Consider the following 17,840-nt stretch of genomic DNA (forward strand, 5'->3'; position numbering starts at 1 on the left):
CTTTATCTGTGCCTAAACCTAAATGTAGATTCCATGAACAAAGCTTTTTTCTTAAAACTGCACACCTATGGAACTCTGTTCCATTTTCCTGCTTTCCATCTGACTACAATATGGTTGTTTTCAAGTCCAACATAAACAAGTTCTTGATGAGCCGTCCCCCTTAAGTAATCCAATTTACCAAATTTCCACTACTAACAATTACTATATTTTTACCATTGACTACTGTACACTCATTAGCCCTTACCTCCTCGAGTGGCCTCCAGGCCTTTATAAGTGGTGACGCCTTTATAAAAATGATTATTACATTACATAAGAATGTTAATCTTAGTTCAAGCATGTTATAAAGTTTCTTTAAAATTAATACTGGTAACGTTTTCTTCCTGTTTTGCATTTAATTCGTATTGTGATTTATGTTTTTTTTTTTTTCAGTTTATAATCTATGGCTTCTTCCAGTGTGTTGATGCATTTTTGTTCATTTTTACGTTCCTGCCCTTGCGGATATGCTTGGCTCTCATCAAGCTCCTCACACATCCATGTGGTTTCTTTATGTATGGGTAAGTATTTCCAACCTATACCTTCCCCCACCCCCCATACACACTCTTTCACAACAGTTTTGCCTTTTGTAGTTTAGTTCAGATTTTTAATTTAAAAAAAAAAAAAAAAAAATGAACCTCTAATTTTAAAAATTTGCTTATATCGAACACAAGAAAAACTTTAATATATTTATATATCCGGAAAAAAATAGGTATCTACAGCAAAAGAAAAAATGTATATTTACAAAACATCTACAGCAAAAAGTTAAGAAAGATAACAAATAGAATTTTAATTCAGAACAAAAATCAGTTTTATCATATTTTGCCAATCCACCATTGTTAAAAGCAGATATTCCATAAATCAGGGGGAGATAAGTTAGTCTGTCATTTAACCATTGTAATAATAAACGACAGATTAACAAAATACAAAAACTTATTTAAAAAATTGTTTTTTCTTATTTCACCCTAAACAGGGCACAGTGCCACTTTGACATAGATTAGCCCTTATGTTAAAATGCCACTGTGCTTTATTTGGGGTGAAATAAACTGTTGAACTTTAAAATTATATCCCAGGTCTCTGCTTCCTTAATTGTACTGACATACAGAAGTTAAAATGTAATGTGAACAGATATCTTGCTGCTCAACTCCCTACATAGCAACCCCTGTAAATTTGGTCCCAATTATTTTGAGTTATTATTGAGGGAGTTGAGCAGCATGATATCTGTTCACATTACACTTTGACTTCTGTGTGTCAATACAGTCAAGAGAGCAGGGACCTGGGAGAGAATTCCAAAATCTAACAGTTGGGGTGGGAGGGGGGGGGGGGCTATTTGAATAGGTTTAGGTTTTCCGGCATCTAGGAATCTCTACAGTGTAGGGGATGGGGGTAGAGTCTGCTGTTTGTTAGATTAGTGTTGTTCCTAATTTTTGGTGAGTATACTTATTTTGGATCAAGTAAAGAATAGATACCCTGTAGCAGACAATGACGTCTGGCGGCGACCGGCGCACATTTCAACTAACACCGGTGATTCGACCTTGACATTGGCACAAGCATATGGTGTCGGTTGTTTGTAAACACGTCAAATAGCAAACATGCTTGAATATTCACCAGCAATTTTTTTTCTTTTAATATATTTACAAAACTTTTGAAGATTTAAAAAGAAAAATATATATTTACAAAACATTTTTTTAAGTAAGTAACAAAACGAATGTATTTAAATAAAAGATATTTAAATAAATGGGTGTCTTTCTGTTTCGGATTTTTGCGACCCAGATTGATTTTTATGTACCGTGTTTTTTTTTTGGGGGAGGGAGTCTGTGTGCGTTTTTAAGACAATTCAATATTTATTTATTCTTTAAAACATTAACTTCAGCGACAATTAATATATTTTTAAAATAATATTTTTAAATATGTAATTTGGACAAATATTCGCGAGCAAGATTTTTTTTAAACTAAAAGATATTTAAATAAATGGGTATCTTTCTGAGGGCGTTTTTAATATATTTACAGAACTTTTTAATAACTGTTTTATTCTTTTTATCAAGCAAAAATAGAACTTTTACAATGACATATATATTATGGACTGTTTTTCAAACATCGAAATTTTAAAATTAAAGTTAGTTTTATTTATAAAAAAAAAAAGACAAGGTGTTTTTTGTTTTTTTCAATTAAATTATAAACTTTATTTGAACTTTCAACAACATTTTACAAACATAAAAAATAGACTTTATAGATATTTTATAATAATTTTTTAAGTTTTTTTTTATCATTTCATTGTTGAATAAAATTTCAAAGTGATAAATGGTGAAAAAAAAATATCTCAAAGAAAAAACACCTTGTCTTTTTCTTTTTATTTTTTTAAATAAAACTTTAATTTTAAAATTTCGATGTTTGAAAAACAGTCCATAATATATATTTCATTATAAAAGTTCTATTTTTGTTTGATAAAAAGAATAAAACAGTTAATAAATACAAAAAAAACAAAACAAAAATAAAAACCAGTCCATTAAGTTCAAATAAAGACTGTTTGAATAAAACTTATAAAAAAAAAGGTTCATTCTATATGGTTTGGGCCATTTTTTTTTTTTTTCTGTGTATGTTTTTAATACAATTCAATATTTATTTAAAGTGCGATGTATGTCGGTGGTCAGTGAAGGAGAAATCCTTCTAGGCCGAGGCAATTTTTATGCATAATAAAATCACAAGTATAAACAATCGAGATTTAAAAAATATATTATTTTATTCACATATCTTTTTATAATTTATTTTTATAAAGATGAAATGTAATATCACAAGATAGAAATCTTTTTATAATTTTTATTTTTATTAAAAAAAAAACGCACTCAGAAAGACACCCATTTATCTTTTTATTTCTAAAAGAATCTTGCTTGCGAATATTCGTCAAAATTTAATATTTAAAAATATTATTTTAAAAATATATTATCACTGAAGTTAATGTTTTAAAGAATAATTAAATAGATATTAAATTGTCTTAAAAACGCACACAGAAAAAAAAACACGGTACATAAAAATCAATCTTGGTCGCAAAAATCCGAAACAGAAAGACACCCATTTATTTAAATATCTTTTATTTAAATACATTCGTTTTGTTACTTACTTAAAAAAATGTTTTGTAAATATATTTTTTTTCTTTTAAATCTTCAAAAGTTTTGTAAATATATTTTTAAAAAAAGAATTGCTGGTGAATATTCGAGCATGTTTGCTATTTGACGTGTTTACAAACAACTGACACCATGTGCTTGTGCCAATGTCAAGGTCGAATCACCAGTGTTAGTTGAAATGTGCGCCGGTTGCCACCAGGCGGCGGCATCTGCTACAGGGTATTTATTCTTTACTTGATCCCTTATTTTTGCATGATATGTAAGTATATCAAACAGTTTTTCTTTTTTTACTATTTTCATTTTTGTCCAATGTTATATAAAAACTAAAAATTTTCTTTAACAGTATTTTCATCTGTATTACTGTTTAACATGTTTGCTGACAGTGCACCTGTAAAGGAAGAACTCAACCCCAACAACTGACAACATACAGCCTTTTTGAAGGGTCCATCAATAGACGAACATAAAAGTGTAGCCACTGGAACTTAGTTAACACCCTTGTAACAAGGTTGACAACACAACCATCCCAGCCTGGTCACACTAATTGGTTACAGTGTGATGCTACATTCTAATCTGAAAGAATACCAAGAAAATCATATCAAAGTACTGTCTTGACCCTATTAAGATTTCATTTTGTTTAACTGCAGATCAACTGCTTTGATTTACCTCATACCAAAATCTAATATCAATTGTAATTAATTCACTGCATATGATTAATTAAATGCAAGTTGTATTTCGCTCATAAGGTGAGGGAAAGGGGCTATGAGTCCATATCCTTCCCAATACAGAATTAAAATTGCAAAGACAAATATTATCTATATATTTGAACCTATTAAGATTGTAGTGGACTGGTATATATCCCCCAGTGGTTAGGAAAAATGAATTGTTTTGAGGAAGAAACGAAAATGTTAAATTGAATTAAACGAACTAGAGTTTATTTCATGAAGAAACAAATGAAAGAAAAGGGTACAGCACATGTTTAGTTTGGCGTGCGTCTCTCGCTGTTAGCTGGTGAGAGGGAAAGTCTATTGTTGTAGAGAGAGAAAGTGTGTAAGGTTTACGTACTGTAAGTAGGCTCTTGCCCTACACATAGTAGCAGGTGATGTGAGGCGCACTCGTGAGCCCCGCAGGGAGCGATTGGTCCGTCAACTGCCCAGGTCGAGAGCCGAATCGAAAAGAAGGAAAAGCTCAGATCTCTTGCTTTTGTAGTTTGTTTCCAGTGGTCTTTTGCGCATGTGTGGATTTCCTTTAAAAGGGAAGTGACGTTGTCCATGTGTGTGTATGTTAGCGTGTGTGTGTGTGTGTGTATGCACGTGAATGTGAGTGTATGTACGTGAACGTGAATATATCTACGTGTGTGTACGTGCGCGCATATGTTTGTGTGCGCGTATGTGTATGACAAGAAAAATGGCTTGAGATGTGAACGTGTGTTTTTGTGCAAGACTAGAAAGGGCTCGCACAAGATAATAGAAAATCCAATTTAAACAAACAAGAAAAATTGATGATGAAAATAAAAATTAAATAAATTGCAATATTTATTAATCCATCAAAAATTCAAAGAATTATAATAAAGAAAAATATTTTAACCTATGAATTTTCAAAGATGGACTCTTTTCATCAGAGGATTAAGTTAAGTAAAATATGTATCACTGATTAGTTTAAAAATATATATAAAAAATTTTCAATAAAAGGAAATAAAGATCAAATAATCAGTCAGTTCATTAATGGAATGGAACTCTGTAAGGACAAATCTGAAATCCAAAGACTGAATGAATTAAATTAAAATCCAAACGGTCAGTTAAATTTGAATGAAACAAATAATCTATGAAATAATACTCTTTAAACTTCAAACAGAAGAAAAATAGAAAATCCATAAGTTAAGATTTTTTTTTTTTATTATTATACCTTGTTTTAACTTTTGATGGATTAATAAATATTGTAATTTAATTTTTATCAAGTTTTCTTGTTTTATATATATACTAGCAGGCCTCTTAGCATTGCCCGGTCATAAAATACGCTTAAATATGATATTTTGATTAATGCAGATTTGGTATTTATTATTATACTTGCCTGGATGCCCAGCATTGCCCAGGTGTTTGGAAGTGTGTGTTGAGCAAAAAAAAAAAAAAAAAAGTGGTAGTAGGCAGGCAAGCCCGAACCCGTACCACGAAGGAGGAAAAAAAAAAAATGTGACTCCTTTGCCGTTGTGTCCATTGCCAAACCAGAAGTGGTGAAAGTTTAAATTAAGGCTAGTAAATCGAAAAGAGGGGATGATTTTTGAAAATATTGGCAAAAAAAGCGACCCCACCTCCCTGCAGAAAAGTACCCAGTTGAGGGTGAAGAAATTAATGTTTTGAGCCAATTTTTTCATATTTGTTGTCCGAAGGATCGAGCTTCAAAACGATATCGATCTTGTGAAAATCTGTCGCCTCTGTTGAAAGTTTCAGGCAGGCATACAAACATACATACAAAGAAGTTTTTAAAAAAATTTTTAAATGACTCCTGCGCACCACGAGAATTGAAACCAAAATGTTTAGCTTAAGATTTATTTTTTCCTTTGATGTTAATGCCTGAGCTATGAAGACATGTTTGCTCTAAGGCTAAAAATTAAAACATGAACCAATAGCTATTATGTTATGCATGCATATTTGTAATACTGACCTCTAGCTAGCAAATTCCATTTTTTTTATATTTTCACACTTTTGCACTGATTTTCCCCAGCTAAGTGACTTCCTGTTTCTTCTATCCACCCCAACGCCACGCATATGTCTTTTTCTTAATTTTGACTTAGTTTAAAGTTATTGGAATTGTTTAGAGGAAAAAGTTTGCTTTTTTTTTTGTGCTGCCCTCTGTCTATATATACACACACACACACACACGGTTTCCAAGTTTTAGGTTTTTTTTACCATTGGTTACTCACATCTTTCCACTTTATAAGTTCTGAAAACATTAACTAAAAAAGTATTTTTAATAAAAAAAAAAAAAAAATTGGTGATTATATATTATTAATCACAACACTTTATGTACTTGCATAGCATGCAAAAATAAGTATCCTCAACAAAATTTAGAAAAAAATGATTCAGTAAAAGATTAATTACAAGTAAAAAGTCAATTTTATCATAAATTGCAGTTTTATCAAATTAAGTAATATTGAAGATATAGTAGAACCCTGGGATATGGCATTAATCTGTTCCGGGGTTGGGATCGTAAGGTGAAATCGCCATATGGTGGGGTCTAAGCAAAATTTTATACAGTATATATTAAAAATTAGTAACAAAATACAGTACAGTATATAATACATATGTATATAATCAAATAACACCGTAAGGTGGAGCAAATACTGTAACCAGTGGCTGGAAAATCATTGTATTCCACATGGTAAGCCTTTTAAAAACCGTATCCCATGATCACTGTATTCTGGAGTTCTACTGTAACTCTAAAAACAGGGGAGGTAATGCAGTCTGTTATTTTGGCAACCGGTACTTCTGCTTTTGTCAATGGCGGATCGAAAAAAATGTAAGACAGATTTTTATTTTTAATAAAATGTTCTAGGCAATCTCCAATTCGATAATTTTTTTTTTTTTTTTTTCTAATTTTTGATGAGGATATTTCTGCATAATATGTAACTACATCAAAGCATCTTTTTACTTGCAATTTTCACTTGTGACTAATAAGTACCCAAAAAGATTGTTTAGGCACATTAATTGCATCTCATATTTCTTCTGTCTTTGATGGACTAATATTGTTTAAATGGGGTGAAAAAATTTTTTTTTTTTTTTTTTTTTTTTAATGTTATAGCATTTATACAAACTTAAGTTATTTGCAAATCCCACAAGATCCTATTACAGAAATATATTGATACAAAAATTTTAAGCGTTTCCATGCAACAAACAAAAGGTTTGTCTGAAACCGTAAAGAGGTCACTGATGCGATACAGAAACATACCACCTCATCTCCTTTGATGGCAAAGCCATTTTCGGAGGAAAATCCAAGACATTTTTAGAAAGAACTTGTCTTGTGCCACAACTGTAGATGACTTTTATGTGCCTATCATCAAATGCAATTTCCATCAACAGTTTCTTTCTAAGAAGTACTTACATGTGAAACACATTAGCATGGGACTGCTTCTCTGCAGCTTACAATTCCAATGTCAACAAATATGTCAGAAACCATTTCCATAAGTATTCAAAGCATGCCAATTCTATTCATCATTTTCAATCTTCTCATAATATTCTTCAACAACCCTTCCATCCCATGAACCTTTATCCTCAAGTGGCTTCTGGCCTTAATAAGTGATGATTTCTTGGCTTAAAGAAAAAGAAATTTCTAATACTATCAGTGGATTTAATCTTGCATTGATGATACTAGATCCAGAGAGTGTAACAGCAACTGGCATTTCATTCCAATAACTTTTAATACAAGAAGTCAGAACTTCCTTTGTTTCAAATTACCTCCCTTGAGTGTAACCTTCTGGGAGGAGGATTCCTCATACATTTATACTCCTTCCACCAAATCTTAAAATGATCTCTTTGGGAATATGTCCTTTTATTTCATTAATTTTTTTTTAATAATTTTCATTTGGACGATTTAGATTAAACTAATTTTCATCAAGAAAATATTACATCAACCCTTTTTATATTGTTCCAAGTGACTTTTTTTTCCATTTTTTTTTTAAGGAGAGTTATTTCATAATAGAACGTTTCTGAATTTTTTAGATGAGGATTGGGTATTCGTATTATTTGGATTCATTGAACTACTGTTCTCATCTTTAATGTGATTTTCACAACATTTCGGGTGATGTAACCTCTGACTTTATTGTCGAACTTGGGAATGTTTCTGTCAAACTCGGGAATTTGGACGGAATTTCGAGCAGAACCCTTTATTTACTTTATTGGCGGGGGGGGGGGGTAGTGTTCTCTTGTTCCATCAGCCATAACTAGATAGAGGTCCTAAGTAATTCACAATTCATAATAGAAATTGACAAATTTAAAATAAAAAATGAAGAGGTTAAAATATATTAGTCAATAATATATTACAATACAATTGACATAAATATTCAGTTTTATAATTGTTCAAAAACATTTACTTTATCATCCTATTACAAATTTCTTTCAAATTCCAATTTTAAAAAAAAACTAGTTAAGATATCAAAAACATTTGGAAGTTGCATGGAAATTTTCATAAATCTCAAATGCTTAGGCAGGTTTCCTTTCTTTCTTTTTTTTCTTTTTTTTTTTTTTTTTTTTTAAAGCCCTGGTCATAAAAAAATGTTATCAATAGACAGAGGTTGCCGAACTAATTAGGGAATGTATAAAATTTAGGAACATCACAGTAATTAGACAATACAGAACTCTGAAAATGTAGATACATGTTCATTTACACAGTTCTAAAGCAGCACATTCAGAACACGATGCAAAAGGAGATCACCAGTAGATCTCTGAGCAAATACTGGTGTGATTATGCAATTGGTTTTGTTGCAGGTGTTGTCTGTCCAGACACAGCACAGGATGATATTCAAGCATTCTGGTGGGGCAAGAACCATGAAATAATCTGTAGGCAACAGATGCAACCGTCACATTCCGGCAAGTAGACAGCAGATCTAATCTACGCAGAGGGAACAGGGTTGCGATAATATATATCTGATAACACGATGTTGTAGACGCTCAAGAGAATCGGAGGACATCCTGCTAACTCAGACGAACACTATGGACCCATATTGCAAGTGGGGATGAATCATTGCCTTGTAAAGCCTAGTCAGCAAATGCCATTCATGAGGAATTTGGTGGCTCAGGATACGCAACACGTAAAGCTCCCTATTAATCCTGTTGGATACACAAGACAAGTGGTCATCAAACCTGAGATTGCTAGATATTATTACTTTCTGATAGTTATGACATTTTGAGAATGACACAAATATGTCTTGCAACCAAATCCCACAAATAGGGACAGGAGAGAGGCATCTAAAGGACAATAGTGCAACTTTTTTTTTGCAGGTTATACAACATATCCCAGTCCCTTTCCCACTCAGATGCAAAAACAAGCAGTAACTGCAGATATACCAATGCTATGTAAGGGTTTGGGTGTGACACAGAAATTTGTGTGTCGTTGACATAGCAGCTTCGGAACACAGTCAAGTTGTCACAGTTAAAATGAGATGGTGCACTGTCCATTAATGTCAACAGGTTGTTGATGAAGAGCAAAAATAATGTTAGTGCAATTTCCCTGCGGTACCCCCACTGAGACAGGAAGCTCATCCGATAAACAGCCAGCAACCAAAATTCCCTGCAGCCAATCAGACAGTTGTAGTTCCAAGAAAAGAGCCTCAGATGCCAAATGAGAATAGTTTCTGGTGCAGGAACGATTTCAAATGCTTTGGTAAGATCCCAAAATGCTGAAATTGTACACTTCTTAACCTCACATTCTGATGCCAAGTGCTGATAAAAACAAGTAGCTTGTTCTGCAGCAATACAATTTTAGAAAACCGAATTGAGACGTATGGGTTAGTTTATTTTATGAAGTAAGGCACTCACAATGTGATCCATGACCTTGCCAAGACAAGAGGTCAGAGAAATTGGACAATAGATAATTTTGGTCTTTGCGCTTGTAAAACAGAACCACGGTGAATATCTTCCACAGAAGAGGCATGTGACCAGATATGGATAACAGGCTAAACAGATAAGCTAAGAGCTTCAATAATGAGCGAGTGCACTGATTAAGCAGAATATTGGGAATATTATCTGGCTTCATACTCTTTCCAGTGTCAAGTATGTTCAGTTTCGCAAGAACACAAGTTCTTACTAAGGTCTAATTCAGATTTTTCTGGCTAAGCTCATAAAATAGTGTTTTGGCTTTCAAACAAATATTTAGTCACTTATTAATTTTTGATTATCATAGTTGTTTAAGAGGATTAAACTCCGCTCTCCATATTTACTCTTTTGGTTTCCTTTTCTCGGTAGAAAAGACCATTCCCTAAATTGAGAAAGATCCGTTACCATGAAATGGTATCTTTCAGAATATCTATTCCTTTTTTGTTTACTTTTAGTAAATCACATTAAACATTGTATTTTTATTTATTTTACTTATATTAATGATACAACAAGTTGTAATGTATGTGGTTCGTTTTAAGTAAATATATATTAAATAATGTTTCTAGATTCAGTATTTTAACAAATTATGATAGTACTACGAATTTATTGTTATAAACAATATCATGGTAAATTCACAATTTATTCATTGAAAACTAGGGTATTTTTAATGTAGTTAAAAGAACAAAAAAGGGGGTTGAAAACAAATATACAACAAATAAATGTCATCAAAAAGTTTATTTGTATTTTAAGATATTTTAAAGCAATTTTGGTTAAAAAAAAAATAACAATGTACACTTTGTTCAGTTAGAAAGAAACAAAAACATGGCTGCCATAAACATTGCTCAAAGATCCTTAATAATCGCTCAAAAGAATTAAAAATTAAATAAGATACTGTTAAAAAAAAACACCCAATAAATGTTACAAATAATGCAAAAATGTAATATCCTATCAGTATTTTGTTTAATTTTTGATTTTGGAGTCATTCTAAAGAGTGATCAAGCAATGTTTATTGCAGCTATTTGTTTTCATTCTCACTGAACAGTGGACACTTGGTTTGTTTTGAACCAAAAATGCTTTAAAACGCAAATAAACTTATCCAGATAGGTAGAAAAGTGATTTATCTTGCCTTTGGTAACATTTATTTATTTATTCCATACTTCTTTACTGACCCCTTTTTATTCTGTTAGCTACAGAAAAAAAAACTATTTGAAATAGGTAATTTTAAAATACATTACAGACTAATGAATAAAAATACATCTTGAGTCATATGTTGATAAGTTATATTTTTTTAAATTGTTTTTTAATTTCTTTTTCCTTAATTTAATTTTAAAATTTATTTTTCACAATTGTCCAATTGCAGTTCCCGAAAGATCCTGGAGCCTGCTCAAACCTGTGACATTCTAAAAGGCATCATCATTGTGATAAGTTGTTGTCTTCTCAATTATTTGGATATTTCGATGATGTATCACATCATCCGAGGACAAGCAGTTCTTAAACTTTACGTCTTCTATAACATTGTTGAAGTAAGTTGCCTAATTTTATTTTTAACAGCACATCAAAAACTTGGGGGCAGGGGTATCCTTTCTCTCTCCTAATTTCTATGACATGGAAAAACAAATTTCACTTTATGTATAACTCGTTTCCTACTCTGCATTGTCTTCACTTTCATTTTTGTTTCTCATTTTTTATATGCCTTTTTCTTTTTTTATTAAATTATTTTTAATTGAATTGTGAATGTTAAATTTAATCATTACTGTATTGTTTGGTCATTAAATTATTAATTGAACCAAATTTTTATAAAACAACTAGCGTGGGGTACCCGGCGTTGCCCGGGTGTTTGTAGGTGTGTGTGAAAAAAAAACCCCGAAATTTGAAAAAAAAAAAAACAGGTGCCCGTGAAAAAAAAACGAAGCCTTGACAACGCGCAGTTGGAAAATAGTAAAGTGTGAAAAAAAAAAACAGGTGCGCGTTTTCGATTGACGTGACGGCGATAGGTATTCAGCAGTTAGCATTTTGTGCGGGACAGTTTTTAATGAGGTCAATAAATCGGTTTGTTTGTTTTTAAAAACCCGCTCCCTGTTTATTAGGGGGAGCGTCTCGTCTCGAAATAGTAATTAGAGTCGAGTTTCACTTTTTGTTTATACCGAAAACCGAATGTAACGCGTGCCGATGCAGGAAATGTGGAATAATTAACGTTTGAAAGTCAATAAAATTAAATAGACAGGCGAGCTCCGTGGTTAAGTGAGATATTACAATTTATAGATGATATAAAGTTTTAAGAAGTTGTGAAGTGAGCGAGCGCTTCTCTGAAAGAAGCCTTTTGTGGACATCGAGGAAAAGCGTACATACATACATACATACATACATACATACATTTTCGCTTTTATATATATAGATGATTAATTTTGTTCAGCTTTAATCTCTATAAAATTATTGAGTGTAATTAGCTTCCAAAACTTTTGATTTTTTGAATGAGTAAGAATTTTGAAGCTAGGAATTAATCAATTTATTATAAAATAATAACTAAGTTTAAGATAGGTTTTAATCTATACAAAATTATTGGGTGCTAATAGCTTCCAAAACTCTGGGGGGGGGGGGGTGATACATGGTGACCTGCTAAGGATTTTAAAGACAAAAATTACTTTCTATCAGCAATTTATTCAACCATGCTTTCATATTTCAAAGATTTAAAGGTAACTTTTTTCCAACTATTAACAAAAAATTAAAATGGCTGACTTGTTATAAATAGGATGTAAAAAAAAAAAATGTTTTAGTTTTTACTAATGATTACAATAAATATTTGAATAAAATAAATATATGATTATCGTAAATAAAGAAAATATAATTCAGTGTGTAATTACCAAAGTTATATTGACATAAGAAATACATACATAGGCACACGCACACACATAAAGTTGTCTCATAATTTCATTAATTTAGAGACAACGGATGTGTTTCAAGACAGTTTAGATCTGATAGCCTCAGAAGAACGTCCCGAAGGACACCAAATAATTTCTTTTAAAAAAATCTATAAGATAATATATAATAGTACTGCTTGCATAATTAGTCTGAAGAGGACAAAATTCATTTATATTCATCAATTTCTCTTTAAAATTCTTGTGAAATTTACTAAAATTCTATTTGTTTAATGATGTATGAATTTATATAAATGAGTGTTGCAATAACAAGCCACTAACTTATTGCCAAAACTGTAATGAAACTCTTTTGTGTGAACTGCTTTGCTCCTTAACATGTAATGTAAGTTCTATCCTTTTGATTTCTAAAATATATCGCACATATCTAGTGACCTATTTATAGGAGTCAATATTTTGTTTTCTAAATTTTTTTTTTCTCTTTCAATTTGTGTATTTTAATCTATATTTAGTCATTACACAAAGTTTCAACTTGGGAGTAAAAAAATTAGATATATTTGACTTTAATGGGTTTAAATCTAGACAGTATAACAAGATATGTGTAGAACAGGCTTTGTAAGAATGAATGAGAGTTTTTAAATTAGCTGATTTATAACAGTTGGGGTTGTAGGTCCAGTTCACAGGGGAAGGCCAAGAAAAACGAGAGGAACTGATGAGAATGAGCTTGAGGGATAAATAAAGATCTGGCCAGAGATAAGTTGATTTAGAAATGAATTTTTAAAACTTGTGCACTGCATGCCAGTGAATATGACAACGAAATGAGAATAATACCCATTCCTGTATTTCATTAATTTCTGGAATGGGACATTTTTTTTTTTTTTTTTTTTTTACAAAGAAGTCCCCACTTATCAAGGCCCAGAGGCCACTCGAGGATAAGGGTTAAAGAGTGTACAGTAGTCAATAGGACAACATAGTAATCGTTAATAGTGCAAATCAAATTTGGCAAATTGGACCACCCAAGGGGAACGGCCCATCAAGAACCTGCTCATGCTGGACTTGCTGACGACGATACCGGAGTCAGCTGGGAAGCACTTTTTTTTTTTTTTTTTTTTTTTTAAGTAATATTTCATTTTGGACTGGGGATTTAGCTGAGTGTAAATCTACAAATTTATTATTATTGGCTCACACAGATCATCAAAGATCTCTCCTTGAAAACCGCCTGTGGTGTTCCTTGGAAGCTGAATGACAACAAGTCTCCCCAGGTTTCCAGTACTCTCCACCTCTTTCGATAACATTTGCAAATAAATTTGCATTATTGCAACAGCTGCTTGCCATTGATTTCTTGTTAGCAGCGACTATTGGTCTTCACTGGAATTTGAGTGGCAATAAGCCTCCCCAAGGTCCCAGTTCTCTTCATACTTATCCAGCAGAGGCCTGGTGAGTGGGCATTTAAAAAGAAAGTCAAAAAGTTCTTTTTATTTCATTTACTTTTATCCCCAAAAGGACATACATGATTAGGGGTCAGATTTAAAGGATCTTTATATTAGGGTCCGGATTTATAAGGACCATCCTATGTAAGAAGTTGTGCAGCAAGATGTTTATTCATATTACATTTAAATTTCTTCATGTTGGTACAGTTGGGGGGAACTAAGGTAATTCCAAAGACAAGCAGTCTGAGAAAAGAAGTTATTGGAGCAGAAAGTTTTATGGCATCTGGGAACCTCTATAATGAAGGGGTGTTATTTTGCTGCTAGTTGGATTGGTCGAGGGGTATTTATATTTTAGAGGGTACAAATGGTACAAATGGTGCACATTCCATGAAAGTACTTGTTTTACAAGCACAAGAATGCAACTGGTGATGGGGCTGAAGCTTGACAGACAGTAGAGGACATATTAGGTTAAAGACTTTTTTTTTTGCGCTCTGTTCAAGAAGCTAGTGGGCAGTGCATCAGCCCATAAAGCTAGTGGATGGTACATCAACCCAAAAAGCTAGTAGGTAGCGCATCAGCTCAAAAGGCTAGTGGACAGTGCATCAACCCAAATGTGGCAACAATAACCCATGGATTAGCAAATGATGACTGTGTAGAGCTATAAGATACTGGCAGGTGTGAGAGGAGCCCATCATCTTTTTAGCAGCAGACTTGACAGTATCTTCTATGTATTCAAATTTATCGTGCCTATGAATGTAATTTTGAATGTTGGACTAGATGGGAGTTTGGAGAGATTCAATCCAATGGGTCATCACTCATATATAATTAGCGGCTTGTATTTGCTTCCCTTCAACTCATCACTAACAGACTTTTCTAAATATATGATGGAAAGCAGTGGCTGAGAGTTAATCGTCTGATAATTTTTTTCTCATATAAATTATTTTCCTGTTAATTTATTTTTTTATTTTTTATTTACTTATAGCTTGCTGATAAACTCTTTATTGGAATTGGTCAAGATTTCTTGGATTCTTTATTTTGGAGTGCGACGGAGCCGCGAGGGCGGAAAAGAGAACATATTGGAGTTGTCGGCCATCTTCTTTTGGCTATTATTTATGTCAATATCCTTTTCTGATTTTCGTATTGTTAAAATTTGATTGTATGCAACACATGCACACACACACATATATATATACTAGCAAAGTACCCGTCGTTGACTGGGTTCAAAAACAGCCTACAGAAAATGGACTCTGATTTATGAAAGTATGATAGGTTATGAAAAGGAAGGGGTGTAAAGAGATAGCTTCGAATTTGGGGGTGTCAAAACAAAAGCAAAATATGATGAAAGTAAAAATAAAATAGATACACCCCATAATTTATTATACCATACCTGTTCACACTGAAACACTTATCACAATATTTTGTGCATCTATATTAAAAAACCTTGTTAAACTTTGTGACATATTTCCATTCTATGCGGTCAGGCGCATAATTTTATTATACCATATTTCTTCAAACTGAAACATAATTATCAAAGTATACTTACGCAGATAGATATGAAAAGTCTTTATTAAAGTTTGTGCCTATTTCCATTCTATGGAGGCCATGCGCGAACGCAGACCCCACAATTTTATTATACCATCCCTATTTAAGTTAAAACATACTTATCAAAGTATTCTTATGTATATCTATATCAAAAACCCTTGTAAACGTTTTTTGTTTCATTTTTTATTTCCATACTTTAGGGGCCAGACACGAACGCATACCCCACAATTTTTATGAACCACCATTCTGCCAGATCAAACATACCCATTCCTGATCCTTAATACATCTTCTATCATTATATGTAATCAGTTTTTTTTTTTAAATATTCAACCATATAGGAGCCTATTCATGACCAGACACACACACACACACACACAGATGTTCAGCTTTATATTATAGATATATATAATATGTATATACTATAAAAGAGAAAATCTGATTTAAAACAAGTTTATGGGTTTAAAACAAACATTGGCATGAAGAACAGTCACCAAATGATAATTTTTCGTTATTCATTGTTTTCATACTGTTACAATTTTGAATCCCTGCTAGAATACATCTGCTACATCTAGCCATATTGATAAGTGGAAAATTACAAGACAACCATATGTGGATGATTATAATTAAAATATATATATATATATATCCACACACAAAATTAAAAACTTTAATGGTTTAAACCCAAACAATGCAGAATTTTTTTCAGTAAATAAACCCATTTATTTATTAAAATAAAATTTGATATTTCGATTCATAACAGAATCTTCGAAAAGAAAATGCAGTTTTTTTTTTTTTTAATTTTTATGCCATGGTGAGAGTAAGGCTTTACAAAAAACTTAATGCATTTAGCTTTAAAATGACACCACTTTCATCTTAACTACCATTCATAGTTAAGCAGGTATAAGGGCTTGAAATGTGCCCAAGACTTTTGGAAACCCCTGTATTACTTTGTTGTTTTTTCATTAAAATTTCAAACTCTTGAAAAGCAGGAGTACCTAATCCTGCTTTGTTGTTTTTCTTAACATTTTGTTTACTTCTTCACAGTATTTTGATTTTAGTCCAGGCCACCATCTTAAATGTTGCCTTCAATTCACACAACAAGTCTCTCCTCATCATCATGATGTCCAATAATGTGAGTACCAGCAGTTTCTTTGCACTTTTCTTTCGTTTGCAACATTTTCATTGTTTATCCATTTGAGGATTTTTTTTTTTACCTATTTATTTTGTTGAGAAAGAAAAATCCCGAAAGGATTCATAAAAATATTTTTTTTTAACTTTATAAATGGATAAATAAAATTGCTTTGCAAAGAAAAATCTTTTATTCTATGCGTTGCTCTCTGGACGCATATTTAATATTTTATGAATGATTTTGATAAGGTTTGTGTGTTGTTAGACTGTTGTCTTTATCTTTGTTGTTATGTTTACAACATTTCAACCATGTTGTATGACAACAACCAAAGTGAAGACAGCAGTCCACAAAGACTGTAGACAGCACTACCTCATCTAAGAATTGTGAAATAAAAAGATCAAGGGTTTTTTTTTTTTTTTGCCTATTTTCTTAATACTCTCTCCCATAAAAGTTTTGCATAAAGTTATTTGCTTATATGTCTGAAAATAGAACAATGAAATTAGAAATCAGTAATATCAGCAATTATTAAAACCTACTGTTTAAAACCATTATTAAACATCCCCTTTACACTGATAAACAACATTCATTAATAATATAAAATGATTACAAGATATGTGGAAAGAAACTAGAGAGTGCTCAATTAGAAGGATAAGCACATAGTATTTACTAATGTACTGTGGCATTGATGGAAACTGGGGTTTCACAAAGAGATTGTCAGTCCAAAGTTCTCTGGAAAACTTCTTGGCAACTTTGAATTGATGATCAAATATTTCTGGTTTCTTTTTGAAACCTTAGTTCCATCATGCACTAAGGCCTATTCGTTTTTTTTTGTTTTTTTTTTTACTATTATTATTACTTACTCACTAGTAGTAGTCATACAGACCATCATTAAAGATTTCTCTTGGAAAAACAACTGTTCTTTGGAGTCTGAGTGACAAGTCATTTTCATCATCATCATTTCTTTGAAAACTTAGCAAAAAAAGACAGAATTTAAACAGAAGAAAATGGGCTAGAATCATGGTTACAACAAAACTGTTAAATAATATTCAGTTTCAATTATTGTCTCCAATTTTTAAGGTGTTGTCTTAAAATTCACCTGACAAACTCATTAACTATGATCTCTGGGT

The 17,840-nt window shown here is 31.9% G+C and overlaps 1 protein-coding gene across 2 annotated transcripts in view; it reads left to right on the forward strand.

Annotated features, from left to right (window-relative positions):
- The window catches only part of LOC145283674 (transmembrane anterior posterior transformation protein 1 homolog), a 132,009-nt gene that overhangs the window by 77,525 nt on the left and 36,644 nt on the right, over positions 1-17,840 (forward strand). For both annotated transcript variants that reach the window (XM_080132686.1, XM_080132687.1), the window contains exons 3-6: positions 430-554; positions 11,100-11,262; positions 15,025-15,160; positions 16,619-16,716. In XM_080132686.1, coding sequence (XP_079988812.1) covers positions 430-554; positions 11,100-11,262; positions 15,025-15,160; positions 16,619-16,716 — 522 coding nt within the window. The remainder of the gene's footprint in view (positions 1-429; positions 555-11,099; positions 11,263-15,024; positions 15,161-16,618; positions 16,717-17,840) is intronic.

Source organism: Euprymna scolopes, chromosome 8 (assembly GCF_053919585.1).
Source record: "Euprymna scolopes isolate OS-2025 chromosome 8, ASM5391958v1, whole genome shotgun sequence".
Taxonomy (NCBI): Eukaryota; Metazoa; Mollusca; class Cephalopoda; order Sepiida; family Sepiolidae; genus Euprymna; species Euprymna scolopes.